The sequence below is a fragment of the Protobothrops mucrosquamatus genome, unplaced genomic scaffold (assembly GCF_001527695.2).
Source record: "Protobothrops mucrosquamatus isolate PMUCROS unplaced genomic scaffold, P.Mucros_1.0 scaffold291, whole genome shotgun sequence".
NCBI lineage: Eukaryota > Metazoa > Chordata > Lepidosauria > Squamata > Viperidae > Protobothrops > Protobothrops mucrosquamatus.
The window spans coordinates 36,355-55,246 of record NW_015386635.1 but is presented as its reverse complement, the minus strand read 5'-3'; the positions used below and the strand labels follow the sequence as shown (position 1 = coordinate 55,246).

Sequence of the window (18,892 nt, the reverse complement as noted above, 5' to 3'; positions counted from 1 at the left end):
GTGTGTGTGTGTGTGTGAGAGAGAGAGAGAGAGAGAGAGAGAGAGAGAGAGAGAGAGAGAGAGAGAGAGAGAGAGAGAGAGAGAGAGAGAGAGAGAGAGAGAGAGAGAGAGAAGGGGGGGGAGAGAAAGAGGTATTTCACCCACACCAATAATAAGTAATTCACTTCAGCATTCTGTTTTTTCCCTTCCTATTGTGCTTTTCTGATATGTAATATGCACTGACAGTTCATCTTCAACTATAAATATTTATTAACTTTCTAAAGCTGAGGACAAAAAAGATACAAGATGAAGTGGGACCCATTTTTTCTGAATAAAAGAGCATTCCCCCAAGGATCATTTATTATGACTGTATGCCAGTGATATCGCTTGCTTTCTCTGGTTATTGAAGCTTGAAAGGAGGACAGATAACTCTACCAAAAATATTAAGCAACTGCTTATGTAAGGTTTTGGAAATTATATTATAGTCCCCATAGAATTCTGGAGATGCAGTTTTCATCTACTGTGTCCACCAAATGCAACATGCTCCAATATAGCTATTAGATGCCATTCAACCTATTATGGTTCCATAGGGACTGGAATGCCTTAGAATTTCTAAGTATTCTGCTACACCAAGCCTGTTTATTTATATGCCATTTAAAAGCTTTGCCAACAGCACAGGAATTATACATCGGTTGTATTCTTTGGCTGTTCTTGAAAAAGCAAACATTTGAGTCTGGTTTTCCGGATATTTTGATCATTAGGAAATTCCAGGATTATTGATAATATTGGAAAATTGGAAAAAACAACTCAGAAGATAATACAGATCTTTATTATTTTTGAGAATTACAGGAATATTTTCAGATAATCACCAGGAATTAATTTTGATTTATAGAATTTTTTATCTACACTTAATAAAGGTAAGTGATATGCCAGTATAACATTATAGATAAAATAACACAAACAGCAGATCATGACAGTGCAAATGCAATCTGATTATCATATTTATCTATTACTAATAGCAATAGTTACTAATAGGATCTTATTTATGTATATGTTATATTTATATACCACATTTCCTCCAGAGTTCAAAGCAGCCTAAATTTTATCCATACAAAATTGTCCTGACATAGAAATATTGAGAGATAGAAAGTACCAAAGTTAACTAGTACGTTTTATGCCTCAATAAAGATTTAAACCAGGGGTAGTCAACCTTGGCTCTTTTATGACTCGTGGACTTCAACTCCCAGAATTCCTGAGCCAGCTAAGCTGGCTCAGGAATTCTGGGAATTGAAGTCCACGAGTCATAAAAGAGCCAAGATTGACTACCCCTGATTTAAACCATTATTCTATTATTCCTTTAAAGGTGCACTTTTATAATTCAGTTCTCTCATCCCAACGTCTAGTTTTATAGTATAATAATAATATTTTTAGGACTTGAATTGTTAAGTTTCCAGCAGTCTTAGACTGTGAATTTTACTGTAGATTACCTAGGTATAAGGCAGATTAGATTAATAATGTTCAAAAATCAAATTCTGAGCACACCGAAGAAATGCATACAAACATGTGTGTCTTTCTTTAAATGAAATCTAAGATTCAGCAAAATTGAATTAAATAAAATTGGGAAAATGAGAAATAAGTATTGATAGATTTGGGTATCTTCCTAATGATGTTACATAATCGCTGATGATATGGTTGAATAATATATTGTAAAAGAAGCCAATTAGACACAAAAATAATAAAATTGACTAGGTAAAGAGACATTTTAAACTGCAAAATACTTACCGAGCCATATAGTTCTCCTTTTTCATTCATTCCCAAATAAAGTCCACTGTCTACCCCTCGAATGCTGACCAGGCCTACTGCTATACTGATAAATTCCAGGATACCTGCAAAATATATAAAGCAAGCGTATTAACCTAGCTTTCATTCTCCTGTTTTAATACTTGTGTTGACTTTTAATTGATTCAGACGTATTGCTAAAATTGTAGCTGTTTTTCTACCAAAAAGAATGTCAACACATCAGCAGTTATTAGAGCTACAGGCAGTTCTAATACATAAGACAAACAGTGTTGAGCTTTTCCTCAAATTATTGCAGAAGAACAAATCATTTAGAAAGAATAAAGACAACGGGTTTTAACGTACACATCTGTTAATTAATAAGGTACCTGTAATCTGATATGTTATCTGCACAACCAACTCATCTTCCTCTTCCCTCCCCCACTTTATCCCAATTTATATTCTTCATCAATCTAGCCACCCTATGCATCTGATAAAGTGAGCTGCAGCTGATGAAAACTTAGGCCTGTTAATAAAATCTGTTAGTCAGAAAGGGGGATACCTGACTCGTCCTTATTTTCTGAAATTATGCAACTCAGGCTTCATATGAAAGTCAAACCAAAAGATGAGACCTTCAAAAAAAATTACTTGTTCAAAGATTATTTTATAAATCCTTCTAGTGAAGTGCCTCAGCAGATCCAATTACTCAGCTAACTGTTCACGTGCCAGAACCTACAGATAGGTTAGAAACAACACTTGAGGGCTACTTTAAAGGGCAAAAGCACCACAATATTTATTCAGAATCTGGTTAAACACAAAGCAGAATTTAACTCAAAATGTCTAAACAAAACATTTTCTGAACATCAATTTTTAATATGACTGAAATGTTGAAAACTTCAAAAAATGGTTATAGCATAGGCTTAAAATGTACACGAGAACAGGTAACGGTTTATTGGAATGAGAATGGAGAGAGAATTTTAATGGAAGAGAATAAAGTTATAATCTGTACTAATGCATAAGGAAAACGACTAGTAGAAAAGCACACACTAGATTTTGTAAAATATTAATTGTACGTCTTTTATAAAAAAGCTATTGCAGGATGCAATGACCCATCTCAGCATTATAAATTCAGCAAGGGAAAAATTGACAGGGGAAATTCTGTAACTTGTCATGTAAAGTTCTATGCAATTATTATTGAGCTTTGTTTTATATATTATTCATCATTGCAAAGGCATCCAATTTACAACCTGGATGACGGTGGCCTACTGGAATCTACACATTTAAAATTACTAGAATAACAGTTTTATCAAATAATAAGTCAAAATAATCAATATTCTACTAGGAGTATTTACCATAGTCAATTAGAAAGAATTAAACTTACATCTTGGGTATTTTCACACAAAAGATTCCATACACCTCTAATCAAAAGTCTAGTCTTTTTTTCCCTCAAATTTTGGTTGAATTTTAAAAAAACGAAATGGCAAGATCTGTGAGTGAAAGTGTTTGCACAATAAAGGCCTTAACTGGAATCAACCCTTGATTGGGGGTTCTGCATTAATAAATCTGATTATCTTCCATACTAATGTAAAAGAACACTGGAAATGTAGTTGCCATGTTGATTTCAGGGGTCTGGTTCACAATGGATAATTCCTGAAAGTAACATAAAATTGATGAACAGTCTGAGATAACTATGAAATCATTGATTTCAGCTTTTATATATTGCAACTATGAATGCTTGCTATAATACTGCAAGCATTCAGTATTGGAGGAGCTTGGAGGTGGTTAGAATGCAGTATTGCAGGCAAATCCTGCCTACAGTCTGGAGGTCAATCCTGACCAGCTCAAGGTTGACTCAGGCCTTCCACCTTCCGAGATCGGTAAAATGAGGACCCAGATTGTTGTGGGCAATATGCTGACTCTATAAAACCACTTAGAAAGGGCTGTAAAGCACTATGAAGTCATATATAAGTCTAAGTGCTATTGCTACTTAAGTGACAAATCTAGGGTATGTTAGACAGATTTGAGTCCCATCATAATCAAAGTACAAAATGATTTGGATTTGGTTTATAATACCATTTGGTTTATAATACCATGTGGGTTTCCCCACATATATGTTGAAATAAACTTGTTTCTTAAATACAAGGATCTCTCCTTCTGAAGTTGTCTCCTTAAAATTCTATACAGTAGTTTTCAATTTATGACCAATCACTTAGCAACCATTCAAAGTTCAACCATTTAACAGTCTCCAAAAATGGGATTTACAACCTGGATTTGAAGTTCTAACAGCTGCTCCTCCTCCCCACAACTGACCCTCATTTACAGATATTTGCAGCACCCCATGGTCATGTGAAAGCAATTTACAACATTTTTATAGAAAATGGCATTTACTTCTGGTTTCCACCAAAAACCACCCATTAGTAAGCAATGGGTTTGCTTTATGACTGCTCCTTAACAATCACCACAAAAATGGTCATAAAATCAGATGCAGTCATGTGGTGACTCGCTTTATGACCATTATGACTTACAACCATAACTGTGGGCTCAATTATTTTAACTGAAAGGCTACATGTACCAAGGCTTTGATAATGCCACTGTTCATGAACATTGGTCTCACAGCTTTTGTCATTAAAGTCATGGCTTCATAAGGCCTAGCATTAGAACATCAATTGGACATTTAGAACAAGCTGACTACATTTTTATCTGGGCAATTTCGCTATCCTTGCTCTTTGCATATTTTTTGCATAATTTTGCATGGATCTTTCTGAAGCAGGATAGGGAAGAAGGGTAGAAAAACCTAGCTCTTTCTGATGCTTCAAAATATAACTCAGTTGTTGACTGGGCTACTTTTGAACTATTCCAGGAAAGCACTATATTCCCTTTGAATATAAAAAACATTTACACAAAACCAGAACAAGTTTGAACAATGATTAAACTTGCTAGTTTAGCCATCTGTCAAATTTTACCTTTTGTCTAACCTATCCCGTGTTAAAAAGAATTATAGAATGTTTTCCCCCAGTTGGTGATATTGGGTGGAATGGAAGCGAAATGAAGCCAAGAGAATCTTCATCCCAACCCCACCATGCCATCTATGGTATATAGACAGCAATGTTTGCTAGCGCTGTGCTCATTACAAGCTAGGGACCACCAATGGGATAGCAACAGTTATACCGTTATAAGTTTCTATTGGCATGATAGCACTATAAGTTTCTAGATAGCACTTTAATTTGGCTATGAAGAATAGCCTTGAATTACTGATCTGTAATACACACAATCTGTGTATCAGAATGTAAAGATATTTATAAATCATCATGCCAGCTGCATATGACCGTTTCCTGTTGGGTATAATGTAACATTCTTTCAAGCTGCATTCAGCTGTTTTCATTTTGCTGCTGAATGTATGCAGTTGACTGCAATTCTCCTTGAGACATTTAAAGGGTAGGTGACCAAACATATTTTTCGTCTGCAAAAAGGTGACCTATATTTACAAAACATGCTAAACTATGATCTGTTTAATCATTTATTAAATATAACCAGAAAAGCTAGGTTCATATGATATGCTATAAGCATAACTGGTAGATCTTTAAAATCAGGAAGTCCACATTCTGATTTATGTTTACCCAGTTCTATCCAGCTGTAGAATTGGAAGATTTAATCCAAGCTTTTCTTCAATCTAGAATTTGCAACTGAGCTCTGAATTAAGGCTTCCTTGAAATAAAACTGTTGCACATCTGTTCTGCTCTCCACAACAGCAGAACTAAATACTTTGTAATGTAATCTATCCCACTTTAACTTACCTTATTGTTAAGCCCCATAGAAGGATGCTTCTCCTAGCAGTCCTTCTAATACTGGAATAAAGCTTTTTGTCACCCTTAATATTTAAATCTCTCCCAAATCCTGCTGTGCTGCCTTACAGCTAGTCCTCAACTTATGACCTCAATTAGCACTGGAACTTTCATTACTAAGCAATGCAATAAAATATTTTGGAATATCCTGATCCCAGCACACAATCCTAGGTACCTTAGAATTCCCTCTAGCACTGGAGGAATTAACATGTTATTTACAAAATAATAAACCTATAACTGCTATTTATATGCAACCCATTAAACCACTATAGCTTTAAAATTACAATTGTATCAACAAAAGTACTGTTTTGTATGTATTAAATACCTATTTCTTTGGTAAGTACTACCTATCAATAGATGTGATGCCTTCACAACTTGATGTCAAAGAATCTGAAAGAATGCCTCTTCTTATATGTTTCTACCTGTACCTTAAAGGTCATCTTCAGACCATCATCTCATCCCCAGCCCACAATAAGGCTGCTTAAAACCATCTTCACCTATCCCAGTTTTGGGATTGTGTTTTTTTTTCTGTTCTACCTACACTATGAATGCAATCTAGAACGCTTAATCAACCAATGTGGTTAGAGATTGGGATTTGCCAGTCTCACTGGCTACTTTAGGCTGCTTTGAGTGTGATTTCTCCTGTCAAATCACTGGACACTGGCCTCCAAGGCCATTTTGGTTTTGGCTGCATAACACAATTGTTTTCAGACTGCCTTTCCAGCATCTTCCAAAGCATTGATCAAATATTACATAGTTTCCTTATTACATGGGTTTAATGGTTGGGGGGGGTTGTTTTTTGAGAACAGATTCAGTGCTGCACACGTTAGTTCAAACAGGAAAGAAATGGGTTCTGCTACCTATATATTTCTGGTTCCATTCCCTATAGGGTTTTTGGTGTTTCTGCTTACAAAGAGTTTTCACATGGTAAGATCATTTGTTGTTTTGAGGAGGTGCATAGAAAGCAGCTACTCTTTATGACATTTTGGTTATTCTATGGTAGAACTAGCTAAGGAAGGAACTCTCTCATTCCTCGCCACCCCCTCCCATTTCAAGTGAACCAAGTACTTCTAACATAGGTCTAGCACTTTTTGAAAGAGTGCTAGAACATCTTCAGAAAAAAACCTGACTTCCAGGACACCAGCAAAGAGGAAGGTCTGTGCTGAACAGAATCTTCAGGAAAACTCCTTTCCCTTCCCACTTCACTCTGTGGCTCTCCTCCATGACTGCAATCTGTCAGATAAGCTATTCTGAGAAACAGATTTAGCATTCTTCCAGAAGAATACAAGGCCCACATTCAGAATTAGCATGCCTAACAGATAACAGGTAAGGGGCACCTCTATACCTATGATATATTAAATGGGCAACTTGACCACTGCTAATCCAGCTGTTCAAGGTACTTAGTTACATTCACCCATTCCCACAAGAGACATTAAGGAAGTAATTGGTGGCTGTTTTTGCTACTAGTAGGTGGTGCTTGATGGGTTGAAAAACACCCCAGGAAGATTTATCATTTGCTTTTCTTCCCTTTTCCACATTAAAAACAAACTACCATTCCCTGGCATCTTTACTGAGATTGAATAAGAATTAGCAATGAGATCAGCACTATTTATGGCAAAAGATTTTTTAAAAATTGTTTTAGATTAACAGTTTGCAATGGGTCAGTTAATTGTAACTATGATAATTTCAAACAAGTCAATTTCAGACTGAATGTGGAACCTATCTTCCCTGCCCATTATAATTAATCACAGTTTAGTATTTAGGTATAAAGAAAATGAAAAAAATGGAGAAAAGGTTATAGGGTTATAGTTCAACTTAGTAGTATTAAACTGAGCATCACTTATTCAAAAAAAAATTTCAGAAGACATAAAGTAACACAGAATTCAAGGCCAAAAGTATTAGTCTTAGAAGTGGGCAAGTTTCACATGTATGTTTCTTAGCAAGTAAAACTATCTAATTGTACTCTTCAAAGGAAAAGAACGGCTGAAAATTGAAATACTTCCAAGTTCCAAGGAGAATTTTAAACACCAAGGAGAAATTTCCAACTCAGAAATAATGAGGTAACAATCAGTACATCAAAAAGTAGGACATGGCAATGAGAGATATCCAGGGTACAGTTGTGACACTCTACTTTCTATAACAGAGACTGACAATGCTTAAATCACTAAATTATGAACACCAGCATTTTTACAAATGTTGGCTTGGAAGACACATGCTGGATACGCTTATCAACTTAATGGGAGGACCTGTAAAATACCAAGTCATAAATCATCCGAAGGCAAGATAGGCAGGAAATAAAACTAATAAATAAATAAAAATCTGACAAGCACATACCAACCATCACGCTAAGCCAATACCAAACAAACCACATTATGGTTTGCTACATAGCTGAACACCTAAAAGAGACAATACAGTACTTTCATACCAAACTGTTTTCAGCTTGCACTACCTCCAAAGCAGTGTGAATTGTTGCAGCCTGAAAAAGTAGGGAACATACCAAATCATTCTAATCTGATCTGTAGTCCTTGCAACTGACCAACAAGGAAATGCAAAAGCACAATTTGAGAACAAACCCCCTATTTTAGTTGCTGCAGGTATTAGAAAAGCTGGAAATTAAATACCTCTCCCCAACTCCACACAAAAAAGAAATCAAGACAAATTGTGTCTTCCCATACACCCATGATGCAAAACAGGATCTTAAGAAGGGGAGGATATCTAAGCCCTCTTATAACCAAAACTATAATGTTTATAACAGTATCTGAAGGTATCTATTAAATTAGATTCATAATTAGCTTCCTTTTAATCCACTCATTTTGCATCACTTGTTCAAAAACAATACTTGTATCAGCTGGATGCACCCATAGAACTAATGAAAAGGTCCAGTTTAAAGGGAATTAATATATCAAGCCACTAGGACTATGTGGGTTTGGGGGCCAGCTTAATGATACAGGTATTTTCTATCTGCTGAATTGAAAATATCCTGCCCATTGCAATTGTGTCATCAGATTCTATAAAACTGTTGGCAATATAGTTGAATGTAGAATATGCAGTCACTGCATTTCATCTGCAGTCTTTCTGAAAATCCCAACTGTGTTGCAGCTGCAGCTTTTCCCCAGTCTTTGCAAAAGATCTGACTGCTGCATCATCACCAATGTGAGCTGGAGTCACAAGCTATGAGTGGAAGGTCACAGATTGCAGAAGAATGAAAAAACAGGGACTCTTCAGACCCTCTCCAGAAACATGAATGTTTTTGCTTTGTTTTTTAATTTCCTGTCCTTCCATCTAAGAGGATTAATTATCTTCCATTCAGAAATTGTTTTTGCCTGGAGAAGAATGTAAAGAAAACTCCCTGAAGGTAATGGGAAATATATTTGCCAAATGCCTCCCCATTTCAAAGTGTTGGCTCTGCTTCCAGAACAGAATAAATAATAAAAGTTAACAGGCATCTTTTATTTAAGGAATCTATAACTCTATAGAAAAGGGAAAATCCACACAGCTGCCAAATGTTTCATTTTTTTTTAAATGCCCATCATTAAAACAGGCAGGTGTGTATGTGACAGGAAGGCTTATATTTTGCAGGGACCTCTAAGAATCAAGATATGGGATTTAATTTCCATCTCATTTTTCCTTCAACAAACTCAGGGTAACATATGTGGTGTTTACTGTTTCATACATTTATTGCGAGAAGTTAGGAAAGAATTTATAATACAAAGGGAATACCCTACTTCTGCAGTTTGACATATAAATGTCATGGATGCCAAAAATGGTGATGATGTGGCCTAAAATCTTATAAATGTCACTTCCTTGGGGGTCTTTGCAAGATATACAGGTAGTTGTAGTCCTCAACTTATTGAGCCCAACATTTATGTTGCTAAGCAGGACAGTTGAGTTTTGCCAGTTAAGCAAATCACCAGTTGTTAAGTGAATATGGCTTCCCCCACTGACTTTGCTTGTCAGAAGCTGGCTGGAAGATTACAAATGATCACATGAACTCAGAACAGTGCAATTGTCATAACTATATGCCAGTTACCAAGTGCCTGAATTCTGATCATGTAACTATGGGGATGCTGCAATGGTCATAAGTATGACAACTGGTCATTTCAGTGACATTATAATTTTGAATGGTCACTAACTGAATGGTTGTTAAATAGAGGACTACCGGACTTGGAAAATTTTAAAGTTTGCCATAGCCCACAGTTTAGTTTGTATGTATGCACACCTGCCCAGGGGAAAAAAAGACAAAAGTTAACTTGAATAGTAGGAAGTATTTGAGGGACTTAAATAGGCAAAGCAATTTCAACAGCTTCCTTCAGGGAGGTGGAAAAGGTGTCAGTCAGGATATTAGGGTAGTCATTTTGATAAGAGATAAACTGTCCTGTATTCCAGCTATTTGAGAGATCCAAAAATGCCAAAAGGACTATTGGGCCTAAAGACAGCCTACCACTCATGTACAGAAAAGACAACTATGGTAACAGAATGAAGAGCTATTTGAAGCTCTGATTCCAATTACCTGCTCAGAGCAAGAATCCAAATTAAAGCACCCTTGACAGATGATTGCTCAACCTTCACCTGAATATATTCAGTAAATGGGAGCTCACCATTTCTCTAGTTACTTGATTTTACTTTTGAACTAAGAGACCTAGTTTGGTGCAGAAACTGGGAAATTGTGAGTTCCAGTCCTACCTTAGGCATGATGACCACTGGGTGACCTTGGGCCTGGCACACATATTGCCTGGAAGGAGGCAATGGCAAACTACTTCTCAAAAATATTGGAAAGAAAACTGCAAAGACTTGTCCTGGCAATTGCCAGGAGTCAACACTAATTCAAAAGTGCACACATTCACACATCTTTGAACTGCTCTTATTATAAGGAAAAAGAAAAGAACTTCTAATATTCAGTTGGAATTTGCTCTCCCATAACTCAAATGCATTCCATATCCTGTCCTAAGACATGGGAGACCTCCTTCTAGGCAATATGTTTTCAGGTAGCTACAGAGTGCTCCCATATGCCTCTACCACAGCTTCTTCTCAGGGCTAAACATGCCTTGTTCCTTCCACCTGCCTTGAGAACTTAATTCCTAGACTCCTAATCATCCCTATTGTCTAAATCAGGAGTAGGCAACCTTGGCTCTTTTATGACTCGTGGACTTCAACTCCCAGAATTCCTGAGCCAGCCATGCTGAGGGGAAAGGAAGAGGTTTCCAAGCTGAGCCATGCTGGCTCAGGAATTCTGGGAGTTGAAGTCTACGAGTCATAAGAGCCAAGGTTGCCTACCCCTGGTCTAAATCCTTCTTAAAATATGGTAACCAGAATGCAGAATAAAGTGGAACAATTATTTTGTGTAATTTAAATTTGGCAACCACATCATATCAACTTATATTTAGTTCTCAATAAGCTATTATTCCTATTTCACCAATAACATTACCAAGCCAGAATACTATCTTATACATGTAGAGTTCATTTATTTTTCTTAAGATCATTTTATATTTCTCTCTGCTAAATTTCATTTTTAATGTGTGCCATTGTGCCCACAGTAAAAAATGACAATAAAGGTTATCTGTCTATTAAGCCAACTTATTTAATATTTCATGTTTATCATCAAAGGTTATGTTAGTCTCTGCTAATTTAAATTTAAACTGTACTACCAGAAAAGCATAACTCTGACAAAACTGAGTTCTGCTAGTGATCAGTATTTTTTCTCAGGAGAAACCAATCTTGTCAGATTACATGCCTATCTAATCAATCCACCTGAGAGATCATGGTCAGAAAATTTACACCACTCAATAAGGCCACATCCATAGGTATTAATCCCAAATTATGTCAGAAGTCAAACTTTTCCAACAAGTCCTGCCAAACACATTGTCAAATCTAGCGATGAAACAGTTCTGGATGGGGGGGTGGGGGAGGAGATGGAACAATCTGACAGTTAGCTTTTTAATGGTCATATCTAATTAAGTGCTAAGTCATCCAACCAACATTTCAATAGCTTGCTAATCAGAATGTCAGAAGACAGATTGCCAAATATATTGTTATAAGATAAATTATGTCTATAGCATTCCAACAGTCTACTATTAAGTTTTAAAGTTTGCTTGATGAAGGACCAACTGAAAATTCCAGGGATATTAATTAGGCTGTGCTGAAAAAGCATCTTTGAAGAAGCAAATGATAAATCTCTTCCCCAAATGCTTGTATGGATGCAGTCCCATTGCCTCTTAGAGTTCAACTCCATTTCAAAGGCCCCTTTTCCCCAAGATTCTTGAAGATTTTTGAGCAGGTATAGATACTTCTAACATAACTCATCCTCCCCTTCTGTTACTTCTGTTCTTCTGAATAAATTGAATCCTCAGCTAAATTGTTTGGAGAGTCAGTCATATCATTTACATATTTGATTAAATACTTCTGATATGAGTGTAGGTATGGATAGATTAAACTATGGAAGTTGGGACTTAACTGGGAAATTACAAATAGATGGCCCCAAGCACTCTGTATTGCTTAACTTCCTCCACAGGTTGGATTTACACAATGTACTAAAATGTAAATTTGAATTAAACACATTTCCTAAGTTTACATTTGATTTATTACATACCATCAAGACTTTATTGACTGGCTACAGATATATTTTCTTCATGATCTGTCCCTAACCTAGTCCTTCAACTTTTTCAACACTGTACTTATCACTATGGTAACTAAGTCTATTCACCTTGATACTAATGGTCCTCCTTTCTTCTATCTTTTTCAACATTAGACCCTTCCCCAGAGTTCACATAAGATATTTTGCCCAAATAATAAGCCGTATTGCAGCTTTACCTGATGTTCTGATTCACCCAACAGATTAAGAGAATCACCCGGCTTCCATACAAAAATTACATACTGTCCAACTCTATCTTAGCCTGGCATGCTGTACAAAACCAGCTGTAGAACCATAATGTTAGATAAACCTACACCAAGCAATCCCTTGTTCAATGCATGATCTGCCCAGGGCTCCTCAGTTCCTCTTCCCTGGTAAATGAGCATCCATTTAAATCTTTCCAATTGTGTAAAGGACAATCAGATGTTCCAATGTCAAACAATTTTTACCTACATAACGTCCCCCCCACAAAAGTCCTGAACGTTTTTGCTGCCCTCACATTTTCTAATCTTGCTTTCTAAACAGTAGAAAATAAGGAGGTCTCCTTCAGAAGTGGCAGTCTTTGATACTTCATCTTTTGTACAAGCTCTTTAGAGCAGGGAGAAAATGGGAAACAATAAACAAGGAAGATACATACAGCTAACCCTCAGTTTACATGGGAGCACAAACTAAAACAAGCCTGTAGGCTGAATTTCAGTTTGGGCTCTGCGGCTGCACGGTGGAAGAAAAAGAAAGGGCGAGCAAAAGACAAAAATAGCTCTTGAAGCAGCAAGCTCTGTTTAGCAGCCGCAGGCAACGAGGGAAATAAAAGCGGGCCACGAGGCGAGGTCATTCCTCCGAGGGAAGAGGCTCGCGCGTCTGCCTCTCTCCTCCGCCTTCGGCACTACCTTCTTCAAAGGCCTCAACCGGGGAAAGCAGCGGATATCCTGGGCAAAAGAGAGAAGGGCTTCCTCCGCATACTGTCCCCAAAAGTGTTACTGCAGGCCCCCCTTTCTCCTTTTCCGAGCGATTATCTGCAACTGAATTTCCTAGCCCGCTCCGGGGAAATAATGAACGGCGGGGAGGGAACCGCAACACCTGCAGTAGTTGGATTTTACGTCCCGAGGGACAGTCTACATAAGGGGGGGGTGACATTGAAAGCCGCTTGGAGCCGTGAACAAGGCTCCCATTTTTGTGATGCACAATTCCGGACGACCACGGGGACTCCCAAGAGTTTGTGCTTACTTTGCTTGCCACCACCTAGCGGCCTTCCGGATTCCTGTGGCCCAGCCCTCTACTTTTGGGTGCACTGCAGTTTGCAAGGCGGGTGGAAGGGCCTCGCAAGACCTCGCTTGAGGACGTTCCGCGCTTCACGGAGATGTGCGCCCCGCCCTGCCTCCCCCTCAGAACGGTGCTTGGGCTTAACCTTGCACCAGGGTTTCTCTACGTCAGAACTGGCCCTCCAACCTTATCCGTGAGATGCGAACCGTCCTGTCACGCAGCTGCCGGGTTCTCCCTGCCCGCTCTTGCGTAGAGCTCACTGAATACAGCGCGCGGCTCCCAATGGCGCGTGCGTTCTGTCTCAATTCCGCGGCCTTTAATTACTCGGGCTGAATTTATTTGACTAAACTGTGGATGGTTACTTTGCGGTTTAGTCAATTTCTCTCTCTCTCTCTCTCCCCTCCTTTTGCCAGCAGCTAACTGCGGAAAGGGGAGGGGCAGTAACAGAAAACCACGAAGGATGCGTGTAGTGGTAGTGCAGAGTAGGGCCAACGCAAGAGGCACGCCTTTCCACCCCACTTATAGGGATCGTGGATTTAGAGACACGTTGCTGAGTAAATTTTGGGAGACCGCGATACTTTGTATAAGTGACATGTTAAAAAATGGGCTTGGTCACCCAGAATCGCGTTTCAAGTCCAGAAGACTAAAAAAATGTTGCGGAAAAAGCAACACTATCACAGTTTAAACAGATTTATTCCGGTGTAAACTTTACAGCAAGATAAAAATGGCACATAGTTTTTTTTACATCGCTGAACACATTTACCAATGTGAGGAGGGTGTAAACACAGTGAATTTATGCACTAGATTCTTTGGCATGAAGCTACTATGGACTTTAAATCAAATGCAAAAATCAGTATAATTGCTAGAAAACAGCAAAGAGTTTTCTATCTTTCTACCATAAATAGCCTGAATTTTTGCAGTCCAGATCTGGTGGTTGCCTAAATAAATGGGTAAATAACCTGAAAACTATATACAATTATTGAGAGATAGACTGTAGAACAGCCTTTCCAGACCCAGTGCCTTCTAGATAAATGCTGGAAATTTGGAATTTGCACATCTGGAAGGCACTGGGGAAGAGTTTTTTAGAAGCTATTATGAATATCTTAGTTGCATTACTAACTGCAGTCCCCAAACATACTAAGACAATATTCCTCTGAATTGAATGGAAATCAATCAATGTTAGGGATGGGATTACACTCTCCATTTTGAGTGAATGAATTTCTGCTACTAATCTTAATAAAAAGGCAAGCTTTTTAAAAAGCATATTCTACAGCTTTTATATAACTGCCCTGGTCTCTGTAGAATCTAGAAACCAAACTAGGTATAAAAGAAGTCAAGATATATAAAGCTTGATGTCTTGCCAAGGATATTCAGGGAGGCTGTTTCCTAGGTTTTTCCCTCTCTAAAAAATATAATGTATACCACAGGTGGTTTTTATTCTTTTGGAGTCACCTGTGCTCTGCAGGTGCCATTCCAGGAATCTGAATTGTGCATGCAGCTTTTATTTCTTTCATGTTTATTGCTCTATTAATCTAGTTCATCTACAATCAGGATTCCTTTACAACAGCTGGACATACTGTAAATCAGATTGCAGGCTGCACAGCTTCAGAAATAGCACCTGTGAGTTTGCTTCATACAATATATGCATGCTGAAAATATGGCCTATCAACCAAGGAAGTTGGATTTATTCAGTTAATGGTGGAGCAATAAGTTATATGTAAATAGCTACTGAATTCAGTGGAATCTGCCCTAAATGGGTAGTCATGGGGTTTGCAGCCTTATAATTTTCACTGTATAATTTGCTGTGATGAAGCAAAACCCATATTTACTACTTATTACTATACACATTGACTACATTGGCACTTTCTACACAATTTGGACTTCAGCAACCACAATTACCCAGCCCAAAATTACCAGATCTGAATTCCAACAGCACTAGAAAACAAGGGTATTGCCAGGGGATGCAAAAAAAAAAAAAAACCTCAACAGCTAGTACTGTAATCTAAGCACCACCTTTTTTCAGTGTGCATTGTGATGAACATTTAAAGGGTAAGGGGTTGGATTGCATGGTGGTGGATGCCACTTGACTTTTTTTTTTTTGACAACTCTGCAAACATCATGCTAGAAAAGAGGATATCATCACATCAAGCTCTATCACTTTACCTAATCTTTCAATTTTTCCAGTATACCACTCCAAAGCTATTCTTTTCAAATAAGAAAACAGCTGAATTTTTGTTACATTCAAAGAAGCAAAAAACACTATTTCTGATTTATCAAACAGAATATTAGCTGGCATAATTTCCCCATTCTGTGTAATAAAGTCTCCTAAGCAAATTTTCTCCACATGGACAGCCCATGATGTTTCCCTGATAACAATGAATAAGTGATTTGCCACTGTCTTCTTAGCCATCAGATCTGCTCTCCTGGGAGCAGTAACTAATGAAGTCTCACGGTTCTTAAGCCTTCCACCCTTCAAAATCCACAAAGGTCTTTCTTCTCCACTTTAAGAGCCTGGAGTTGTAGCAGGTAGGATGGACAGCCATTGTAAATCAAAGAAAGACTCTTGAATTTAACTGCAAATGATGCATTCCTCCGAACCGATGGCATAGCAGTGCCCCTTAGATTTTTTTTTTTTTTTTTAGGAACTGTTCTCCTATAAAGGGGACTGACTATTTAATTCAAGGCCACCTCAAGCGAGTGGAGAGAGGAGTAGGCGGAGTTTAGGACCCCGCGGCATTGTCTTCGAGCTGCTGCTGCTGTTGCCGCCGCCGCGCAATTGCGCGAGGGAGCAGCAGCAGCAGGTTCAGCTCGGCCACCGTACACCTGCTGTCGGCTGAGTCCGCGGACTGGTGCTGAGCATTAGACCCGACTGCAGACCTCGCCTTTTAACACACCGCCGCTTCCGGCTTTCGACCTCGCGCCCGAAAATGTACCGTAACGCCTCCAGCCCGGTCTTTTGAGCGCGCGCATATATATGTATACATATAGCCAGGCTCACACCCTGCACCAGATCTCAACCGCTGCGTAAGGGCCATTTCGGAGCAAAAGGGGCGTGCGGAAGACAAGAGCAGGCTCAAAACCAATTCTTGTTTAATAGCCCAACTTTCTTCCCTCGGGAATTGCTACCTCCTCTTAGATTCCTTTCAATGTCTCTCTCTCTCTCTCTCTCTCTCACACACACACACACACACACACACACCCGCGTGTAGGAGACGGCCACACTTTTAACAACCTTTTATTAGAAAAGGTGTTCTTAGGAGCCTCGCAAGTCTGATTCTCTTCGAAAACCGTGTTGGGGGTGGGCTGAAAAGCGGATGCGTGTCCTCAGAGCTAAGGAAACCCAATTCAGGCCAGAATAAAAGGAGGTGGAGGGTTATAAGAAGACCTGTTCACGTTTCCCCTTCGAAGGACATCCTTTCCTTACCCAACTGCGGCATTTCCAAATGGCCCTTGAAAGCAGTGAAAAGACATGAAATGGAGATCTTGTTCAGTAACAACTGGCTTTAAAGCACGGCGGTGGAAAGGGAAGGGAAATCACCGCTGAACTTTTATGTTTTATGATCTGGGCCAAGTGCAGTCAGGTGGATTTCCCCGCAAGTCAACTCCTTCCAACAGCATTTGGAGCCCGGCTCTCTAAGTGGGATTGCTTCATTCTATCCATTTTCCAAAGTTCGGTCCGTGCATTTAAATCACACCCAGCGACTTAAAACCCAGCGATATAAACCAAAACTCGCGGACGGTCCCTATGAATGTGTGGCATGGCATCAGCCCCACCCCTCAAGAGATAGGAACTACAACTCCCATCATTCTCAAATCATGCTATTTGGGGACAAAGATTCCAGGACCTCTGGGGTAAGGCAAGTTGGGAAAGGCTGAACAAGTTCATCGGCTGTCTATGCTGAGTCACAGAGAAAATTCCTTGAGAGAGGTCTTTAAAAAAAAACAAAAACTTTAAGCGAAGTCTGTGTTCAGCTGCTAGCCAGCGCGGGTCTTTCATTTGATATTGGGTATCTAAGAATGCGGACATGCAACAGAAACGCGAAGATAAGCAAAGGCTTCCTTTCCAGAACAGAACAGAATCTTTAAAACTTGGTCAGTTTAAGAGGGGTAGACCTGGTCTCCTTGGATGGGAGACCCTGGGAAAGCAGAGCTGTCTACTGGCTGAGAAGAATCGTACTAGAATTATTTCGGGACCAAAAAATCTTGGGTTTATTATGCCGGTACCGACAGGCAGCGGGGCTGGCTGTGTTCGGACAGCCCTTCTCTCTGGAAGAAAAAAAAGAGGGGTCCCTTCAGCGGCGAAGAACTAGTGCAGGGACGAGACGGCCGAGAAGGTCTGCTGCAGTTTAGGCAGGTGGATGGAAGCAGATGGGAAAGGGGGGTAGGGAGAACAGGTCGTGAAAACACTTGACAGGATTACGAAAGTGAAAAGCCCAATTCTCTGCACGTCTGCTTGGCGCTTACTTAAAAAAGAGTTGAAGAGACGCCCAGCTAAACAGGCAGAGAATTCCTGCCCCGATTGGAAACGGATTCACTGGAAGACGGGCTGCACCTCTGCGGAAAGAGGACCCTTCCCTCTCGTTATTAAACGCTCGCATTTACTCCTAAGCAAAGGAAGGAAAGAAAGAGAGAGCGCGGGCCGCATCTGTGATTTTTTATCAAGCTACAATGCTCTTTTTTCCCACTCTTACTTGGACACTTGCTGGGCTTCACCACAGTGCCATCCCCCCCAGCAGCGCCCACTCCTTTTCCTCCCCGCCCCCCCCCTTGCGCAGGAAAGGGGTCAGGACGACTTCTGGCATAGCCCTCCCACGGCCACCAGGGGTGGCACCCAACCGCCCATACCTACCAAATCTGCTGTGGTCTTGCCTGGTTCCTTGGATCGTACCATTGAGGAAAATCTCTAAATGAAATCCAGTCCTGCAATAGAGTTGCCTCCGCCTCAGGATGCCTTTTAAGTGATCCAAGTCCGTTACCGCAGGCCCCCGGGGGAGTCCACCTGCTTCGGACTGCCCCAGGTGGTCGCTTAGCAAAACCGGGCTGTCCGCCGGCAACACGGGCACGTTCCCAAAGGGCCCCGCGTCTTGGACCCCGAGATAGTTCCCAACTTCACCTAAAGGAGCCATCAGGAGGGGGGGAGGAGGGGAGGAGGAGGAGGGGGAAGGTAAGGGCTTTTTTTGGGGGGGGGGGCAGCAAATTGTAACTGCTGGTGGCCAACCTAAGATTGTTCTTCTTTTAATTTTTTTTTTTTTTGTAAAGAATGGGTTCCCGCTCCGTTCTTCCCCCCTTTCCACTTGCAGTTACATAGAGGGAAGGTGGGAGAAAAAAAAAAAGATTTCTGTTTTAATCCATCAATAATCGCACGGATTCCAAACTAAGAAAAAAGAAAAAGTGACACCCAGAGTAA

General features: G+C 39.7%; 1 protein-coding gene across 1 annotated transcript in view; it reads right to left on the bottom strand.

The window, feature by feature from the left end:
- Positions 1-18,611, bottom strand: part of FGF9 (fibroblast growth factor 9) — a 36,020-nt gene extending 17,409 nt beyond the window's left edge. The window contains exons 1-2 of the mRNA XM_015814879.1: positions 18,335-18,611; positions 1,762-1,865 (exon numbers count right to left, since the gene is read on the bottom strand). Coding sequence (XP_015670365.1) covers positions 1,762-1,865; positions 18,335-18,611 — 381 coding nt within the window. The remainder of the gene's footprint in view (positions 1-1,761; positions 1,866-18,334) is intronic.
- Between the last annotated feature and the right edge of the window lie 281 nt (positions 18,612-18,892).